The sequence below is a fragment of the Festucalex cinctus genome, chromosome 12 (genome assembly GCF_051991245.1).
Source record: "Festucalex cinctus isolate MCC-2025b chromosome 12, RoL_Fcin_1.0, whole genome shotgun sequence".
Lineage (NCBI taxonomy): Eukaryota > Metazoa > Chordata > Actinopteri > Syngnathiformes > Syngnathidae > Festucalex > Festucalex cinctus.
The window spans coordinates 13,787,413-13,805,226 of NC_135422.1; the positions used below are offsets into that span (position 1 = coordinate 13,787,413).

The window sequence follows — 17,814 nt, forward strand, 5'->3', positions numbered from 1 at the left end:
TTTTTACTTTTTTTTTTTTTTGTAAGGAATGATTAAAATAAAGCAAACATGTATATTGATCAAAAAATTTTTATTTTTTTTTTTACCAAAAAATGAAAAGATATTTCCCCCAAATTACAAAATGCATTTTATATTTATTCATTTTAATGCATTCAATATTTTTGAAGGTGTTTATTTGTATGTGCATTTATTTTCTAAGGCATTTTGTTCTAAGGCATTTTTTAATAAATATATTTTTCACCATGTTTTGGCCCATTTCTAATGGTTAAAATTTGTTTTAAAAAATACTAACTAGAGAGAGCTTTTTCAGGGTATTTAAAATGTGTATGACTTACTTTTGTTACTTTTGCAATTAAAAATATATATTTTAATTAATTAGCTTATTTTAAAAGAATAAAGAAATGCATATTTCTCAAGGAATTGTTGCCTTTTGTCTATATTGCTTTTGACATTTCATATTTTATTTTAAATAAATAATATTCATAAATAATAAATAAAGTTTATTCTTCAACCAGTTTTGGTACGTTTGTAATTGCTGTGTTAAATTTTTATTTTTACTAAGAAAAATATTCTAAACGCAAAAAAAATTTCCCTATGTGTTTTGCTTTTTGCCTTATTTTTGTATTTATTTATGTAACCTATATTTCTAAAGGCATTAGAAACATTTTATTAAATAAATCCATTCACCAGTTGTGCCTTTTCCAGAAATTATTTTCTTCTGAAATGTGATTGGTTGAAATATTCTCATGGGCACAGTGCTTACCTGTTTGCACAGAGTCTCTACCCACAGATGGGGGCGTCGGTGGAAGTGCCGCCACCGCCGACTGCTCAACTTTCGTCCAGTTCCTTCCTGAAAGCCAAAACGTGAAACTTAGCACATGACTGCCCCCCAGTGGCCAGGAGGCCTTGAACTGGCACATTTCAGTATATGCGTTTAAGGTTTTGCATTGTGTAAATGTTTTGAATCAAACTTTAGAAAAATCTCCTCGAACACTACCAAAAACAGAACCCACATGTAATTGACACCCACCATAATACTATTATTCTGATATCTGAATAGCAACAAGCGGACGAACAAATTAATTTTATTCCGAGTTGAAAAACAAGATGAGCGTTTATCCTTGTCTAAACTATAAAACCCAAACATGTATGTATGACAAAACAATCACAATGAAATTATTTTTCAAAACCATTCCGTTTGGTGTTTGGGAACCACTGGTGTCATTTCGTTTGCGGTGCATTCACCTCGACAGCGGCCGCGGTGCGCCAGCGTCAGCGTCTTGTCTTTGCAGCGCGCCCTCTGCAGCTCGCATCCGTTCTCGTAGCTCCGTCCGTCCGAGCCGCACACCGGCTTGGCCTGCGGTCGCGTGCAGGCTCCGCCGCAGTGGTTGTCTCTGTCGCCAATCAGCCACTGAAAACCACACACCAATTCAAATGAAAACATTTTGGTTATTATGTCACAATTTAAAAGAAATTCACAGAGGTCTTAATAACTTGTCTGTGATATGGTAGTGGGAAAAAAATAAGGATCAAGAGTTAATCACATATTTTTACATTCTATTTCTTGCCACACTAATAAACCAACTATGCAGACGACCACATAGCTTTACCCAGAGGCCCGCAAACTCTGAATTCAATGAGGCGTCGTCAGGAAATTACCAGACCTCTGCTCTGCACTATTAGTGACGGGTGTATGTATCCTAGCAAGCAACATTGTTCACATTCACGTAGACAAGTGACAATTGAAGAACTGCACTTTAAATTATTTTTTTTTGTATACACCTGCTCCGTGTCCTCTCACGCAAACCACAACTGCCAAGTCTCTCGGGCAACGTCCATGCTATAAGACCACAAGATTTTAGACCGAAAGGTTGAAAAACCACAAACCAAAGCAGAAACAACTCCTGGGAAAGACGTGGAGCGAAAATGTGAGTGGAGTGGACAGAAGTTATAGACTGCCTGGCAATGCAAACAAAGCGGGAGTCGTCTGCTGCCACAGGAGCGTTTGTATAAATTAACCCGTGCAGAAAAAAATGCCAGAAAGTGACAAATGTTTGGAGCAAAGGTGCTACATGAGAGCAATTTGCATGTCGGTTTTGGCATGCGGCTCAATGTGGCATTTGTTCAATAAAACTGGGAAATGATGAGGAAAGACACGACTGAAGCCAGAAATAAAACCGGAATAGCGCTCCCTACTGTACAGCAGTTAATTTACAGTTACGTCGTGTCAGTCTACAAAATCAGGTTGCCTTAAAAACGTTAAAGCAGTACTGTCAAACAGTTACTTTTCTTTTTTAAGATATTTCCAATAGCGTCCCACAGGATAAATGACGAAGGCTTTGCAAAAACTCTACTTAAAAATAAATAAATAAATAAATACATAAATAAATACATAAATAAATAATAATTATAATAATAACAATAATAAAAACATTCGCGAAATCTAATCAAATCCTGCGATGAAATTTCAAAAAGTCGTATTAAATCCTTTTCTTTTTAGGAAAACGCAAACTCAAAAGTGTTGAACAATTAAAACATCCATAATACAAAAAAAAGAAAAGGCCATCCCCCCCCGCGCCCCCAAATATCCCCATGATCATACCCACAGACACACAGGCAAACCACAACATGGCGGGGCACAGAAGAACCCTGTGAGGAAAAGAACTCAGGAAGAGTTCATCCACACTGAGAGGGATCATTTACAGTATCTTCTTTTCAGAAAAACAAAGGGTGCAGATAAGTGTAACAGAAACCGTGTGAGTAGGCAGTAATGTATAAAAAAATAAAATAATGTGTACAGTAAATAAAAACATATAGTATGTACTTAAATATATAACCGCTAATTTTTTATTTATTTTTTTAAGTGCAACACAAATTTTGTCTTTTTCAAGGAGAGGACAGAGTGCGGCAGGAGCAGCAAAATATAATGGTCTTAAACCTGTTTCTTTATTGGTGTAGCCTACTAGCATCAATTGTTTGTCTTTCTTCAGAACGTTAACAGTAACAGCAGAAATAATACAGAACAGCTCAAATATTTTCTTTTTAGGAAAGTGCAATCTCAGCGTCTTCTTATTAGCAAGCAAACTATGCAGACAAGTGTGACAGTAACGCAACTCAACTATATTTATGGAGAACTTTAATTAAAACTCATTTGCTCCCAAAAACGTAAAAATATGTTTTATTTTAAATGTTGTAAGTGTCCCAATTACGTATTTATACGTGTTTTATGTTTATAAGGCTTTGATGTAGTCTCTCAACCGCAAAGAACACAAACGGTCAGCAGGTGGCAGCAGAGCAAAGGACATCAACCAAGGCCATGCTGAAAAAAGCTCAATTACTCACATTTCTAAATAGTTTTGTGAATAATGATGAAACTTAGCTAATGCTAATTGCTGCGAAAAGGACAAAATATATATACTTTTTTTTGCCTGATGAAAGAAGAGACTTTAATCATGATGGTGTTCTAGATCCTGAGTCCCAGTTTCTCCTGATGCTGCATCATCAGCCGATGAATCAGAATATTAAAGCACTTTTTTTGTTAAGATGGAAAAGCGCTGTGCAAGTGAAAACCCAGTTACCGTTAACTCACGAGCCACAAAGTCTGGCCTCTGCCCACACACCGACTGAGCTGTCCCACCTTCCCCAACGCCTGACTCAGCGCCTTAATGGACGCAGCCTTTCTTCTACCTACGCCAGGATAAAAAAATAATAATAAAAAAAAACATTTAATCTCACATCAGATTTTTGAGACGCCATTAAATGGAAATAGCGTTTCAGCTTAGTCATACGTTTCCGCCACCCACGGAACTGACCTGAATCTCATGAGGATGAAAGAAACAAAAAGGAAAGAAGACACTTTCTCATTTTGGGTGAATATTTAAAGAAAGGTTTCAAGGTTGGGTGTCAGTCAGTGAAATACACGTGACTTGCCCGCAGGTCTGCTCGACTTAACACACTGAATATAGACCCATGAGTCACTCAAGTTCCACAGAGAATGTACCAAAATCATGCATCTTTAAAGGGCTTTTCCATAATAAAAAAAAATGAATTGCGAAGGTGTGATGGTCCTGGTAAAAACTTTACATAGAGCAGGCACCACCAGAATTGAAAAACATAAATAAATAAACTAATTAATTAATGAATTAAAACCATGAAAAACACAAACTTTGTTGGACATGTCTATCATGTGTAGACCCACAAAAAAAAATTTAAAAAAAGTCTCAAGAAACCATGTCTAAAAAGACACAGGAAGTGTCTTCTCTTTTGTCTTTGAAGGAAAAAAAAAATGTAACAAAGATGAATTTTGGTCGGCAAGTCTATCATGAGTAGACCCACAAAAAGTCTCAAGAAGCCATGCTTATAAAGACAGGGGAAGTCTGTCATTTTTGGTTTGAAGCAGCCATTTTGGCTTGACAACACCCCCGCAATTCTGTTTAAAAAAAATCCAGCTCAAAATTTATCAAATATAATTTGAAGGACAATTGTTATCATGGCTAGACCCCATTGCACCCACAAAAAAAAAAAAAAAAACGTATAAAGAAACCGATCCTAGAAAGACAAAGACTTGAGAAATTTGCCATTTTAGTTTGAAGCGGCCATTTTAGGGTATTTTCGTTTTCCAGGTGACCTTCAAATACAAACTTGTCCTACATATTTTATCTCATTGCTCCCAAATTTGAGTGTTGCGTCCACTGAATATGCTGAACTGTCAAATGTCTATCAAATGCCACTACTAAGAATCGAAAAACGGGTGTGACTATATGTACACCCATGCTAGGCTAGCTAGGCTTTCCGCGCTAGCCACCAGCTAGCTTGCAAGCTAACATGCTTCGGCCTAGTTTATAGTAACTCGCAGTTGCGCCGGATAACCACTAATGTTCTTAAATGCCAAAGCGCATCGCTAGGCACTGTTTTAGCCGCGCCGTAAAAATAAAAATGAAAAAATGAATCTGGTAAATTTAAATGAATTAATATAGCTCCATAATCGAGTACTCCATACCTCTCAGTGTTTGCACCTTTTCAGAAATAATCAAACAAGTATTTATAAAAAAAAAAAAAACATTGAATAGAACACTGAATTTACTTTAAATGATCTTTAAACATATTTGTAAAGTAATGCTCAACATGAGTACCAGTCATGAAACGAGCAGAGCCCGGAGAAGCTTCCATGCAGCGCCAGCAGAGGCAAATGTCAGATCTGGCTTTCATTATCCTGATTGGAACGGCAGACAATTGAGCATGAAAAAGGCATTTTCCGAGGGTGAACTCATGTGTGATTGGTCGCCGATGGAGTCGGCGTCCAGGACATCTGTCAATGGCCCGTAAAAGCCCCCCCCTCCCAAAAAAAAAGTGGAGCCCCGGCATTCCTAATGAGAGGTTTTGGCTCATAAAAGGCGCGTATGTGTGTGCTTTGGAGCGCACGCCTCCACCAGGATAAAAATGATCCGCTGGCATGTCACGGAATTTGGACATTATGATTTGTACGTCTTTGAGTATTTCCGCCTCGACCGCGTTTTTCGCCTCGCCGCTTTTATTCTTTCCCTGAAATGGCTTTTCTAGACACCTAATAGGATCTATGTGGGTGTAAAAAAAAAAAAAAAAAAAAAAACTCTTTGAAAAATGCTGTGCCAAAGTATTTGACTGAGTTACACTAAGGTGCTGATGACGCCGCTACTTAAAGTGGTACTTCATCACGTTTATGACACAATTGGATCTGTTTTTTAGTAGGGGTGTCAAAATGAGTACGTTAATTCTGAGTTAAAGTTTCTTTAACGCCACTAAAAAATAAAAAATTATGAGTGATTAATGAGCGCCCCTTATTTGGAAAGCATGTACTGAGGGAATTCAAGTCGCAACACAGCAGACACGTCCGCATCAAAATTTAGCACTATTAAATGTAATAATAATGCATATATTTGTGGAGACAGGCGTCAAGTTGTATTTTACAATTTTAAAAGTGTGCAGAATATCACAAGTTACTTCATGTTAAAGATTAGATAGCTCTTATTAATATGACAAGAAAAATGCACTTAGCTGTCACCATCTTACAAATACAATTATGCCATCTAGTGGCAGAGAATATGACCTGAACACAAATTAATATCACACTCGTTTTTAACTTTAATTCATCCATCCATCCATCCATTTTCTTGACCGCTTATTCCTCACAAGGGTCGCGGGGGCTGCTGGCGCCTATCTCAGCTGGCTCTGGGCAGTAGGCGGGGGACACCCTGGACCGGTTGCCAACCAATCACAGGGCACACAGAGACGAACAACCATCCACACTCACGCGCACACCGAGGGACAATTCGGAGCGCCCAATTAACCTGCCATGCATGTCTTTGGAATGTGGGAGGAGACCGGAGTACCCGGAGAAGACCCACGCGGGCACGGGGAGAACATGCAAACTCCACCCAGGAAGGTCCGAGCCTGGACTCGAACCGGAGACCTCAGAACTGGGAAGCGGACGTGCTAACCACTCGACTTCGATCGTGAGTTAAATTTTGAAGTCATGCGATTAATTACGATGAAAAAATGTAATCTAGTTTTTAAGGCAATGAGGATGACTATTCCTACTGCGATTTCGAGGTCATTTTGTTTTAAAGTGGAACAATTTGATTTGGTTTGATTCATTGGGATGATGATTCGATTCCGTAGGAATCAGTTTGACAACAAACAAACAAAAGACGATTAAATATATTCTCGGTATTTTAAATCGATTTCCTGATTCAAATCATTTTGTTAGACTACTAATATATATCTGTAGCATATATTTACCAATATTAAAAAAAGATGCGTGACATGAGCCACATCTGACTCATGAACTAACTGCACATTTGTCCATAAAGTCTTTATTGCTTTTTTCTTTTCTTTTTACTATAAACAGCTGTTGACTAATTTTTACACTAGTATTTACACTTAATGTTAAAATTGTCTGTGGTTTTATGACACCGATAATTTGACCCTGGGAGAGCTCGTTTGTGTTTATATCATTTCCTATGAGGAGAAAAAAAAAATGTCATCAGTAAACCGGTGTTGTCATCCTTCCTCTTCAAAATGCCGATATGCTGTAACATCCCGCATAAACAGACTTTCCCTCAAGGCGTACCTGCATCCACACACCTGCTGCCATTTACCTCATGCCAATAAAACATCGGCCCTGTTACACTTTTTCCCCGAAAAATGAGGGAATGCGCTTGTTTGTTTGCACTTTGTTTTGTGTTGTTCTGTCACGTTTACGGCACCGTCTATTAGCCGGTCACTCGGCAACTTGCAAGTAATAAACCATGTAAGGCTTTCTTAAACTTCCCGTTATCCCGCTTCAGGGGGGAAATTCCGGGCACCGATTGCATCACAGGAGAGGAGTGTTGCCTTTCACTTTTATTTGGGAATCGTCCAAGAGGCAAATGATGCATTCAAGTGCCCTTGAATAGCTTTTCCTTTCATTCTCCAGACTGACCGCCAACCGCAACTTAATCAGCCAAACTTGTACTATTATTATCGTATTATCGTTATTATGATGCTTGGAGGCCGGCAGATCAATGAAACCGTTACACAAGTGCTACGTGCACCACAAGCGACTCTTCTTTTTTCGGGGTTTTTTTTTAACATGTATTGCGAAATTCCTCCAGTGTGCGACAAGTATGATAGTTGACGAATCATCGCAATAAAGCACTTATGATTATTCAGCAAAATGATTCAGCAACCATCCAAAAGAAAAGAGTAGGACTCAGCAAGTAGCAAAAAATTTGTGAAGCCACGTTTTTCTCTCCGGCCAGCCTCATCTTGCGTTCCATAGCGTAGCGTCTTGCAAAATGGGAGGTCGTAGCCAGGCTCCCAAAATAATTAGCATTTCTTAACTTTTTTTCTTTATTTGAGGATTATGCTACATGTTTTTAGCATACATACGGTCATATTCTCGTACTGCAGCAAGTGTTTACAACTCGTAAAATGTAAAGCAAGCATCTTATTCGAATTGTTCGGCATCGGTTGAACTTGAGAGAACACTTAAAAAAAATACTGGTAGTGAAATGAAATTGTACTGAAAAGATGTGGTATTGTATAATGTAGTGCTGTCACTATCGAATATTTTTAGATTAGATTAATCGATTACTCACACAATTAATCGACTAATCGGATTCATTTTGACTTTGCATCAAAATTCATTACAAAAGCATTTTTTTCCTTATTACAGTTTATTAACCGGTGATTGGTGTTTATTTTGTAAAAAAAAAAAAAGGGGGGGGGATTGATGTTGTACTATGATGGTGGTTTTATTTTTGTTTCTCAAAGTAAAAATGTTTGCAAATGTCTCATTTTGATTAAACACAGAAGATAATCAGTCTTCTTGCATTAAGGACTACAGAAATCAGTGAAGAATTACTGATTGACATGATGAAATCAGAGGATTTGGACTATTTTTTTATTAAAAAATGGCTCCAAACGATTCCTAAAATAGTTATCGATTAATTTGATAATTAATTACTCGATTAATTTTGACAGCTCTAGTATCGCATCTCTTTTAATGGTGAAGTATCACGGTACTTTTACTGGTGCCAATTTCCCCACTGCAAGAAATATGCCGTGAAAATATTTCCAGAATTCTTGATGGTTTGGGTGCTTCTGGCAAAATCTTGACTTAATCTGTTGTTAAGACACCTGATAACTGTTTTGATGTGTAGAAAAAAAAGCAGCTTGTCTCTTTTATTCTTTCATATTTTGACCAGTCAAAAATATCCTCACAATAATTAGGCCCCTATCTATCAAATTATGAACTTACAAATTTGCCTGTCTAACATTATTAGGTGAAAACGGTTCATCTTTGACCGATATGTAGTTTTTCTGTTTTACAACCACTTGTTTATGGATTAAAAACATTTAAAGGTTAAATAATGAGATTTCAGATATATATATTTTTTTATGGTGTCAAATATCAACAATTGGAGCAGGTCGGACTCACCCTGTTGGCAGGCTTGTTGTGACCGGCGTGGACGTGGGGCAGGTACCACAGGAGCAGCAGGGGCACCATCAGGTGACAACAGGTCGCCGCGACAAATACAACAACAATGCGCGAAGACAACATGGCAGCAGCGGTCTCAAATACGTTCGTCGTCTTCTTCTTCTTCTTCTTCTTCCTCGCGTCAGCAGTCACATAATAGTGGCACGCGCGGACGACCGTGGCCGCCACAGCTCGTGTGTGTCCGAGTCCCGAGCGCTTGTGTCCCCACAGGTTGATGTTTCTCTCCCCACCGCCCACCTTGCCGCTGAAGAAAGAGAAAGAAAAAAAAAGAGAAAAAAGAGAGAGCCCGGCGAGTGATTGACGTTCCCGTTCGACCAATGAACGGCCGCGTGTTTGGGTCGAAGCCACGCCCCACTCAATATTTCAGTCTGTAACTTAATGAACAGCCATTTTGAGTAAAAACGTTGATGCATTGTGTTAACTTTTTGGTTAATGTTTAGGTTTAGCCAGTACCAGAACTTTCAACGAGATACATAATTTATAATATAATAAATTTCTTATCAAAACATAAATTAGTGCCAGTGGTCAGTCAGAACAAGTTGACAGCAGAATTACTGTTGGCATCAATTTTAGCATTTGGCAAGATTGTAGCAAGCAACAAGGTTCGGCTGGCTACAGCTGTGGCTAAACATGTCACTCCAACAATCACTCCAAAGTCAGTCATCGTTGCCTCCATGGTGGCTAAATAAGCTTCATTTCTGACAAGTATTAGTCTGACAAAGGGAGAAGACATGCTAATTGCTAAGCTAACCTAAGATTGACATGGCTAGCACGTTTAAAAATTAAGTGCTTTTTCTATAAGCAAAGGGCTGGGGGGTCCATTGAAATTTAAAATGTGATTTTTGTGGGGTGGCACTATGTTGAAGATTTGTTTTATATAACTGAAAACAATACAGTTGTTCAATTTGGTGCTGATCCAGCTAGTCGCGCCTTGGCGGAGGTCCGATCCGAGTGTCTCTGTTGCGGTTGAAGAGCAAACACGTCAGCGTCGACCATCAAGGACATTTTTAACTGATTGTTGTTTAAACGTCGGCTATCGTGTGACATAAACACAGAGAAGCTCCACGCGGCCCGCGGGAAAGGCAGCAGTGCAGTGCAGGTTTTCTTTTTTTTTCTTTTTTTTAAATACATATAAATAAATAACAGAGACATTAAAATAGCACTGTTTATTTGGCTCGAAAGCTTAAAAAGTATTTTGGATCGCACGCAGGTACTTTATTATTTTTTTGGGTGGGAGCGAGGGCTCAATACATCGCATAGCCAAAGAACTGTCACAGATGCTAGACTTCTTTGTGGACTGTTTTTTTAACCCTAATACATTGAATAACTATAAGTCTTTTAAGTTTCTGGCCAAGTAACTCTTTAGTGAGCTGCCTATTTCCTCGAACGTATCTGTAACATCATAATTTGGCTCATTTGCATATTACCGCCCCCACACCAAGTTTCTCAGGCTACAACTTGATAGCTAGGCGGGGGAAAGAGACGCTATTTTTAAGTGAAACCTGGTTAAGTGGCACATACTCGAATGTTCAACAAAATTCTTTGTGGTAGTCCTTTTTGGCGATATGACCGCTGTATGCGCCTCGTACACAGATCAGAACTAAGAGAATGAAAGTACTTAAAGCTACTGAACACAGAAAATTGAATGTCAAACCGCTACTGCCACCTGTGGCCAAAAAATGAAACTGTATTGAAAAATGAAATTCTCTTAGCCACCATTCTTTGTTAGTTATATGCCGTATTTGTAATGTAAAGTACTGTATGGGAAACACTGTTTTCTGAAAGAGCGTAGACGCCAAGATGGCACCCAGCATCGTAGTGTGGACCTGACTGGTCCTGTGAAGAACGAGACCTCTGCTTGCCCCCAGTTCACATTTCCAGCTTTGCTTTGCCAACAGAAAGCTTTGCTGGACACTTTCAACAAATCCCCCCCCTTTTGACCCTTTCTTCAAACACCAACAAACCCCTCCCTCACTCAACTCCCTCTTTTTACCCTCCCTGGCGGTCCCATGCCGAGACGGAGCTGTTAATTCAATCAGCCGAGCACTACGCTCAATTGGGCATCCACAAGGGCCCGGGATGGGCGGCGGGGGGCCCTGCGGAGGGTCGGGTGCCCTCGTCCTCGTTGATAATTACGGTTGACAGTGTGTAAACATGGTGGTGAATAGCGCGGCGCAGGTGCAGGCCCGTGTGCTGACGCCGGCTGGTGCAATAGTTCACACCCGCGCCTCCCACTACCCCTTCCAATGCCGCACTTTGTTTTTAGCCTCGAGTGGTGCTTTGCCTACAACAGCTTTACACCCGACAAACTTCGATATCTGTGGGGGCCGCTCGGCGGACTGTGGGGGGGATCACTTAAGGTGATCTCGTTAACATTCCTTCAGACACTCCTGTTGGCCCACACTCATCCTCACGTCCCAGAACGCCTCTACACTCCAAGCCTGTCACCAAATAGGCGCTGGGTGGCATAGTAGGGGTTCGGACTGAGGAACGGGAATATCCCTCAACTAAGGATTCTTGTCTTAATTGTAACAACCACAAATCCACATGCTTTGTCTTCAAGTCATCGAAAATCCTCCACACACCATCTATTTTATCACTGGAACCAGAGGGTGATTCCAGTTGAGGAATGGTGGTAGTCTTTAGTCTATGGATCCACCCCATCCAGGAACCAGTTGAGGAATGGTAGTATCCCTAGACCTAGGGATATTACCATTCCTCAACCGGAATCACCCACGCCCTCTCAGTGCCTCTCAGTCTATAGACTGAGGATTCTTGTCCTTGTCTTGCCAACCAAGAATGAAGCACCATACGCTTTTTGGTTTACAATTTAAGGATCTCAAAACTCTCTGCTCCACTTCTCTTGGTCTCCTTCTCGATCACGGGTAGGCAACTCCGGTCCTGCAGAAAACATCTCAAATATGAAAGATAGTGGCTCTCGGGGACTGCAGTTAGCCACCACTGTTTGAGGTCCTGCCAACACATGGTGGGGAATGGTTGGAATGGTTGTGGTTCAAACTGAGGTAGGAGAGCATACCTTCAATACGGATTCTTGTTTTTACTGTCTGAGAATAAAATAAATCTAGATGATTTTCCAAACTCCAAACTGTCCCTCAACCCCTTAGCTAGTCCTCTCCTGGTTCATGGAAGGGGTGGACCATAGACTAAAGATCCTTAGTCAACTCGGTTTGGGTTTAAGTAAAGGCTGTCTAACAACCTAAAATCTAGATGATTTTGGTTCTTGGGTTCATCAATAAAACTTCAAACTGTCCTGCAACCCCTTACTTGGTCTCACCTTGGATCCTTCTGGCACGGGTGGTTTGAACTGAGGAGGGGGAGCATCCCAAGACTAAATCTTGTCTTAACCATATTGCACACAAGAATATTGAAGATGCTTTGTCTTCACACTGTCCGGCCCGCACTCTAAACCGACGAAGGTTAGTATCCCAGGACTAAGGTTTTTTCTTTTTACCAGCCTACAACCAAGAACCCTGATGATTTTCTGGTTTCACTTTATTAAAAGGTCTCCAAAGTGTCTAGCCCCTCTGCTTTCCTTCTGAAATCTGCTGGCACCAAGTGGGGACTGGGTGGCATAGTCGAGGTTCGGCTTGAAGGGGAGCCTCCATAGACTACAGGATTCTTGTCTTTACCGTTCCACAGCCAAAAATCCAGATGGTTTTCTTTTTTTCACCTCATTAAAGGATCTCCAGACTGTCTTCCCCCCGTAGTTCTGACTGCCACACCGACCTCCCCTTGCCGCTGCTTGCAATCATTCATGCTGACCCTAATTGTGCCAATTCCAGCAGCTCAATAGCTCTAATTACGAGGCCTCGGCCGAGGCTTTCCACAAGCTGCTGAACCGTCACGGCCAACAAGTAGAAAACATCTACAGGGACAAAGAGAGTGTGGGTCGAGCGGGGGGTACTGAAAGGCGTGAGGGGTGGGCGGTGGGGTAAATAAAGGTTGACCCGTTGGCCCTTTTCAGTGCTTAAAAGCTGCATTTGTGAAGCTGAACACCTGCACTCAGAATTGAGTGGCTATTCTGTAACTGAAAACGGACACAAGCAGCGCTCGCTTTAAGGTAAAATGGAGGAGGGCGTAATTGAGTATACATCGCAGTTCCTTTCAAATAAAATTCCTCTTCCAAATGACACTTTTCTAGTAATTAATGAGTACACTGCTTTCAAGAAAATTCTTACAAAAATGTCATCTGAGCAGACTGTCCAAAGATGATTATCTATGTTGTAATTCTTGACAGTGACACTGCCACCTATTGGCCTGGCATGCACATTACACTGTTTTAAACCAGGTTTTTGTTTTGTTTTTGTTTGTTTGTATGACAAGTATTATAGAAAAGTAACCAAATATTCATGTTGGCTGTCGTCCTAAAAAGAACAGATTTTTACAATTTGAAAATCCACCATTTTTTTTCAAATGTGTGTACAGTATTACTGCAAATTTGGAATGACATAACATTTGGTGGACATGTTGGTCATAACAGGACACACAAAAAGGTTTCAATGACTCGTGCCTGAAATGGAACAGGAAGTCATCCATTTTGGTTTGTGGCAGCCATTTTGCGAGAATTCCAGAGCTTGTACTCACAGAGTTTGATCATGATGAAGATTTGCGAAATAGGGGGTGTGGAAAATGAGAAAAAATAGCCACCCCACACCAGTTTCATCAAGCAACAAAAAAATTGGTGGACTTGAAGGACACAAGAAAGACAGAAAAAAGTCTCAAGGACCCATATATGAAATGGAACAGGAAGTCGGCCATTTTGGTTTAAAGTAGCCATTTTGTCCTTGTACCAAAATAATAAAATAAGTGAAATTACTTGGAGAAAGCTGCTTTCATTATTTTTTTTCTTGATCAAATGCTCTGTATTTTTGATCAATAAAAAAAAATATGAAAAGAGGCTTTTCATTTGACAATGACAATATAATAAACCTTGTGAAAATCAGTTGAGAAAAAAGCTAATTTTGATTTATTTTCAAATGTACTTGCATTGCCTTTGTTGGGAACGTCGCCCCCACCAAGGTGGCCGCCACGCAAGCACATCGGTTACACTCAAAGTAACTGTGGTCGCTCCACTAACTACCCTGTATGAATGCTACTCGCTACGCTAACTTTTGAGTTCACCTCTACGTGAACCCGCCAGTCCAGGCTTCCAAAAACAACAACAATAACAACACAAAACTTGACCTGACCGCCACTCAGCCTTGGTAACAAGCCAACCACCACCTTCGTTGTTGCTGATAAAATTTAATTAAAGTGGCACTGTTCCCCTCGGTTTGTCACAAAGTTTAGTGGGTCACCATGAAGGGCTCAATAGAGAACACAAAGCGGATTTACGACTATTGCTATGTTTATTGTTTATTTATTTACTTTGGACATATATGACAATCAGAAGTATTTAACTCAATAAATATAGGATAGATAGATCGATAGATAGATCGATAGATAGATAGATAGATAGATAGATAGATAGATAGATAGATAGATAGATAGATAGATAGATAGATAGATAGATAGATAGAGCTATGCATAATCTGAAAACAATGCAAATGTACACTTAACTCATTCACTCCCAGCCATTTTCACTGAAGCCAACCCCTTTCGCTCGCTGTTGTTTTTGCTGGATTTTGATAAGATTCATCAGGGAAGAAAATGTACATTTCTATCTATCAGTTTCTATAGCTCAGACTATAGCTCAGTTTCAACATTATTCACAAATCTGTTTAAAACTGGCGAAAAGAGCTTGTTGCAACATAGCCCCGGTTGATCTCTTATACTCTGCTGCCACTTGCTGGCCGTTTTTGTAATAACTACCATTGCTTCAAACGTTATCTTCAGTTCAGAGGCTGCATCAAAGCCTTCTGTGTGCTCTTGCATAAGAAAAAAAACAAACATATAAATATGTCTTTGGTACACTGGTAATATTTAAAATAGAACGTATTTATACGTCTTTGGGAGCAAATGAGTTAACTGCAACATCACTGGCATTCATAATGCAAACAATCAAATACCCATATGAAATGAAAAGCACTACACAAACGCATGTCTCACATTAAAGGGGGGAAAAAAAGGAATTCACAAGCGATGCTTTTCTGAGAACTGTAGCTGTAGATGTATAAGGAATCCAGAAATGTGTACTCTGCTACGACTTCCGACCTCAAATGAGGACGCTATAAATTTAAGAAAAGGTCAAGGACCTTTTGTGACAAGTCAAATCCACATAAATGGTTCACATTGTCCAATTTGAGAGCTATTAATGTTTAACTGCATGATTTCCTGTATTGCCAATTCGAGGGAAAAAAAAAATTTTCACAGGCATAAATGAACATTTTTGTTTCCTAGTAGACAGAACACCTGTTTTATGAAGCTGAGCCATGATTGGTTATTACCTGAGCAACTGTCATTTTCAGTCGACAGCAAGTGGCAAAATGGCCGACCCCTGACATGGAGAAAAATGTGTAGATTTTGCTTCTAAACTCATATTACACGAATACAATATTAATCACAATACCGTGTTTAGAATTAGAACTAGTGGGTCTGTTAGTATGAAACATATTGTGAAGAAAGGTTTTGGGGTGACTTCCCCTTAAACCAATATTTATCAATTTTTTTCTGGCTCCCATAGTATTTTTTTTTATAGTTTTTTTGCAGCCATTTTGAGAGTTTAAGTTCAATGTTATCATCGCTGCCTCTGGCAGCCGCTTATTTGAACTGTCAGTGCAGAAAAACACACAATTGGACATTAATATTGCTCAAATTGGACAATGTTAGCCGTTTATGTGAATTTGACATCACAAAATGTATTTGACCTTTTCATACTTTGGGTCATTTGAGGTTGGTTGGATGCATATAAAAGTATACAATTTGAATTCAGTGAGACAAGACGAATAATTTTATATGCTTAATGACACAATTGGGGCCTTTTACAAAAATAACCCCCATTTGACCTTTGAAGGCCCCTCCCGAATATGCCCGTTTTGCTAATGTTCAGAGATGGGCACAGGTAGAGATTTCCACATTAATTTTGGTGACAATTAGTTTTCTGACATCAGCTGATTAATAAAAACAGGAAAATGAAATTGTAAACATATTTACAGATTTTTTTTTTTAAGAGAATGGACAATTTGAAACCAATTTAAGAAAAACCCTTCACAAAAACATTTTTCAAAACAATATATTGATTTTCAACACTTGGTTATAATATCAAACCCCAATTTTGCCATTTTTGGCCAAAACAAAACCACTCTGTTATGTATACCATGTAATATAAAGTTAGCAAAAATTACAAAGCACTATACAACATCCATGTAAGCACACAAAATAAATACTGCTCAGGTCAGCAATACACGTCATGGCCCGATTAAGTATTTTTAAGAAAAGTGGAGCTGACTTTGGCAAGGAAAAAAAAAAATGCTGAATACTGTCATCTAGTGTTCAAATGAACATATGACAGACATATGAGATTGGATTAAATTTCATCAATTTTTCAAAGTACAGGAACATTACTAATAGTAAAAACATTGTTAGATTAACGAGGCATGCACATGATAACACTTGTCCACTTCACTTTTTGTTACCGTTTTATTTTGATTTCTTGTACTCAGCGTAAATGTAATAGAATATTCTTTTTGACATTGAATCGCTTTAAAAGTCACAACTGATAATTTATCTACTAACTAAAATTAACAACAATAAACGCCCAAGTACAAAACACAAATATTGCTTGCTTGTCTCAAAAGTTCTGCCATCCGACTCTGGTCAGTGAACAATATGAAACACTGCCCCTTAGTGGTTGGAGGTATAATGAACAAATGAAACAGGGGGGCTGACAACAATTATGATTCAGTTCCTGGTTTGGTCCGTAAGATGTCAGAAAACAAGCACAAATGTTGATCTTTGTTTTCCATAGCATTAATTTTTTTGATTCAATACAAAGATAACCAGTTCACTTTCGCAGATGACAACAGACATTGGAGAATATTTATTGCTGAGAAGCTAAAATTGCTAGCTTTTGGACAATTGTAAATAAATTAAAAAAAGTAAGCAATTCACTGGTTATCAAGAATACTATATTAACTTGATAACTGACTAATCGTTGCACATCTAGTCTATACATTGTAATCTCACAGAGGTAGAAGCAGAGAAGTTTGAGGGAGAGAGAACACTGACCTTTGACCTCAAATCAGTGCAAATCATGCGAAGATCAAATACCATTGTTAACACACAAAAGTACAAAATATAAATTATCTATAAGACATTTCACCAATTTAAAACCACAAAATTCATACAGGATTGCTTGCAAATTAAACATGAATTTACACGTTCCATTCGCAGATTAGCTGGCAGCTAAACTACGATACATGCTAGCCAAACACACCAAACATCTAACCTAATCCCACATTATTGCATTACAGAGGGGATAATTAAATAATAATAATGAGAGAAAGGACCTCGACGTACCTGTCCGTGTGCAAGAAGTGCGTTAAAGTGCAGCAAAAATGCAACTAAAACCGTATTAGGAGTGCAAACTAGAGAATGCAATTTCTGGAGAAATAGCGTGTGGAGTCTGTGAGGCCGAATGAAAAACTGTGGAATGATTTGAAATGAAATGATGTTGAAGGATATTGAATGACATGACGCTGAATTTTAACACTGGAAATTATAGTGTTCTACTTCCCTCTCGTGGCCATCGGGTGTATTACATTATCGTTGTTTTTCTTCCGCGGTCGATGACAGCTGCTACCTTTCAGTATCATTTACATCCACTCATATCACGC

General features: G+C 39.1%; 1 protein-coding gene across 7 annotated transcripts in view; it reads right to left on the minus strand.

The window, feature by feature from the left end:
- The window catches only part of smoc1 (SPARC related modular calcium binding 1), a 30,811-nt gene extending 21,531 nt beyond the window's left edge, over positions 1 to 9,280 (minus strand). For all 7 annotated transcript variants that reach the window (XM_077538478.1, XM_077538481.1, XM_077538477.1 and 4 more), the window contains exons 1-3: positions 8,960 to 9,280; positions 1,246 to 1,411; positions 764 to 850 (exon numbers count right to left, since the gene is read on the minus strand). In XM_077538478.1, the coding sequence (XP_077394604.1) occupies positions 764 to 850; positions 1,246 to 1,411; positions 8,960 to 9,082 (376 nt within the window). In that variant the 5' untranslated portion in view covers positions 9,083 to 9,280. The remainder of the gene's footprint in view (positions 1 to 763; positions 851 to 1,245; positions 1,412 to 8,959) is intronic.
- Positions 9,281 to 17,814: the final 8,534 nt, after the last annotated feature.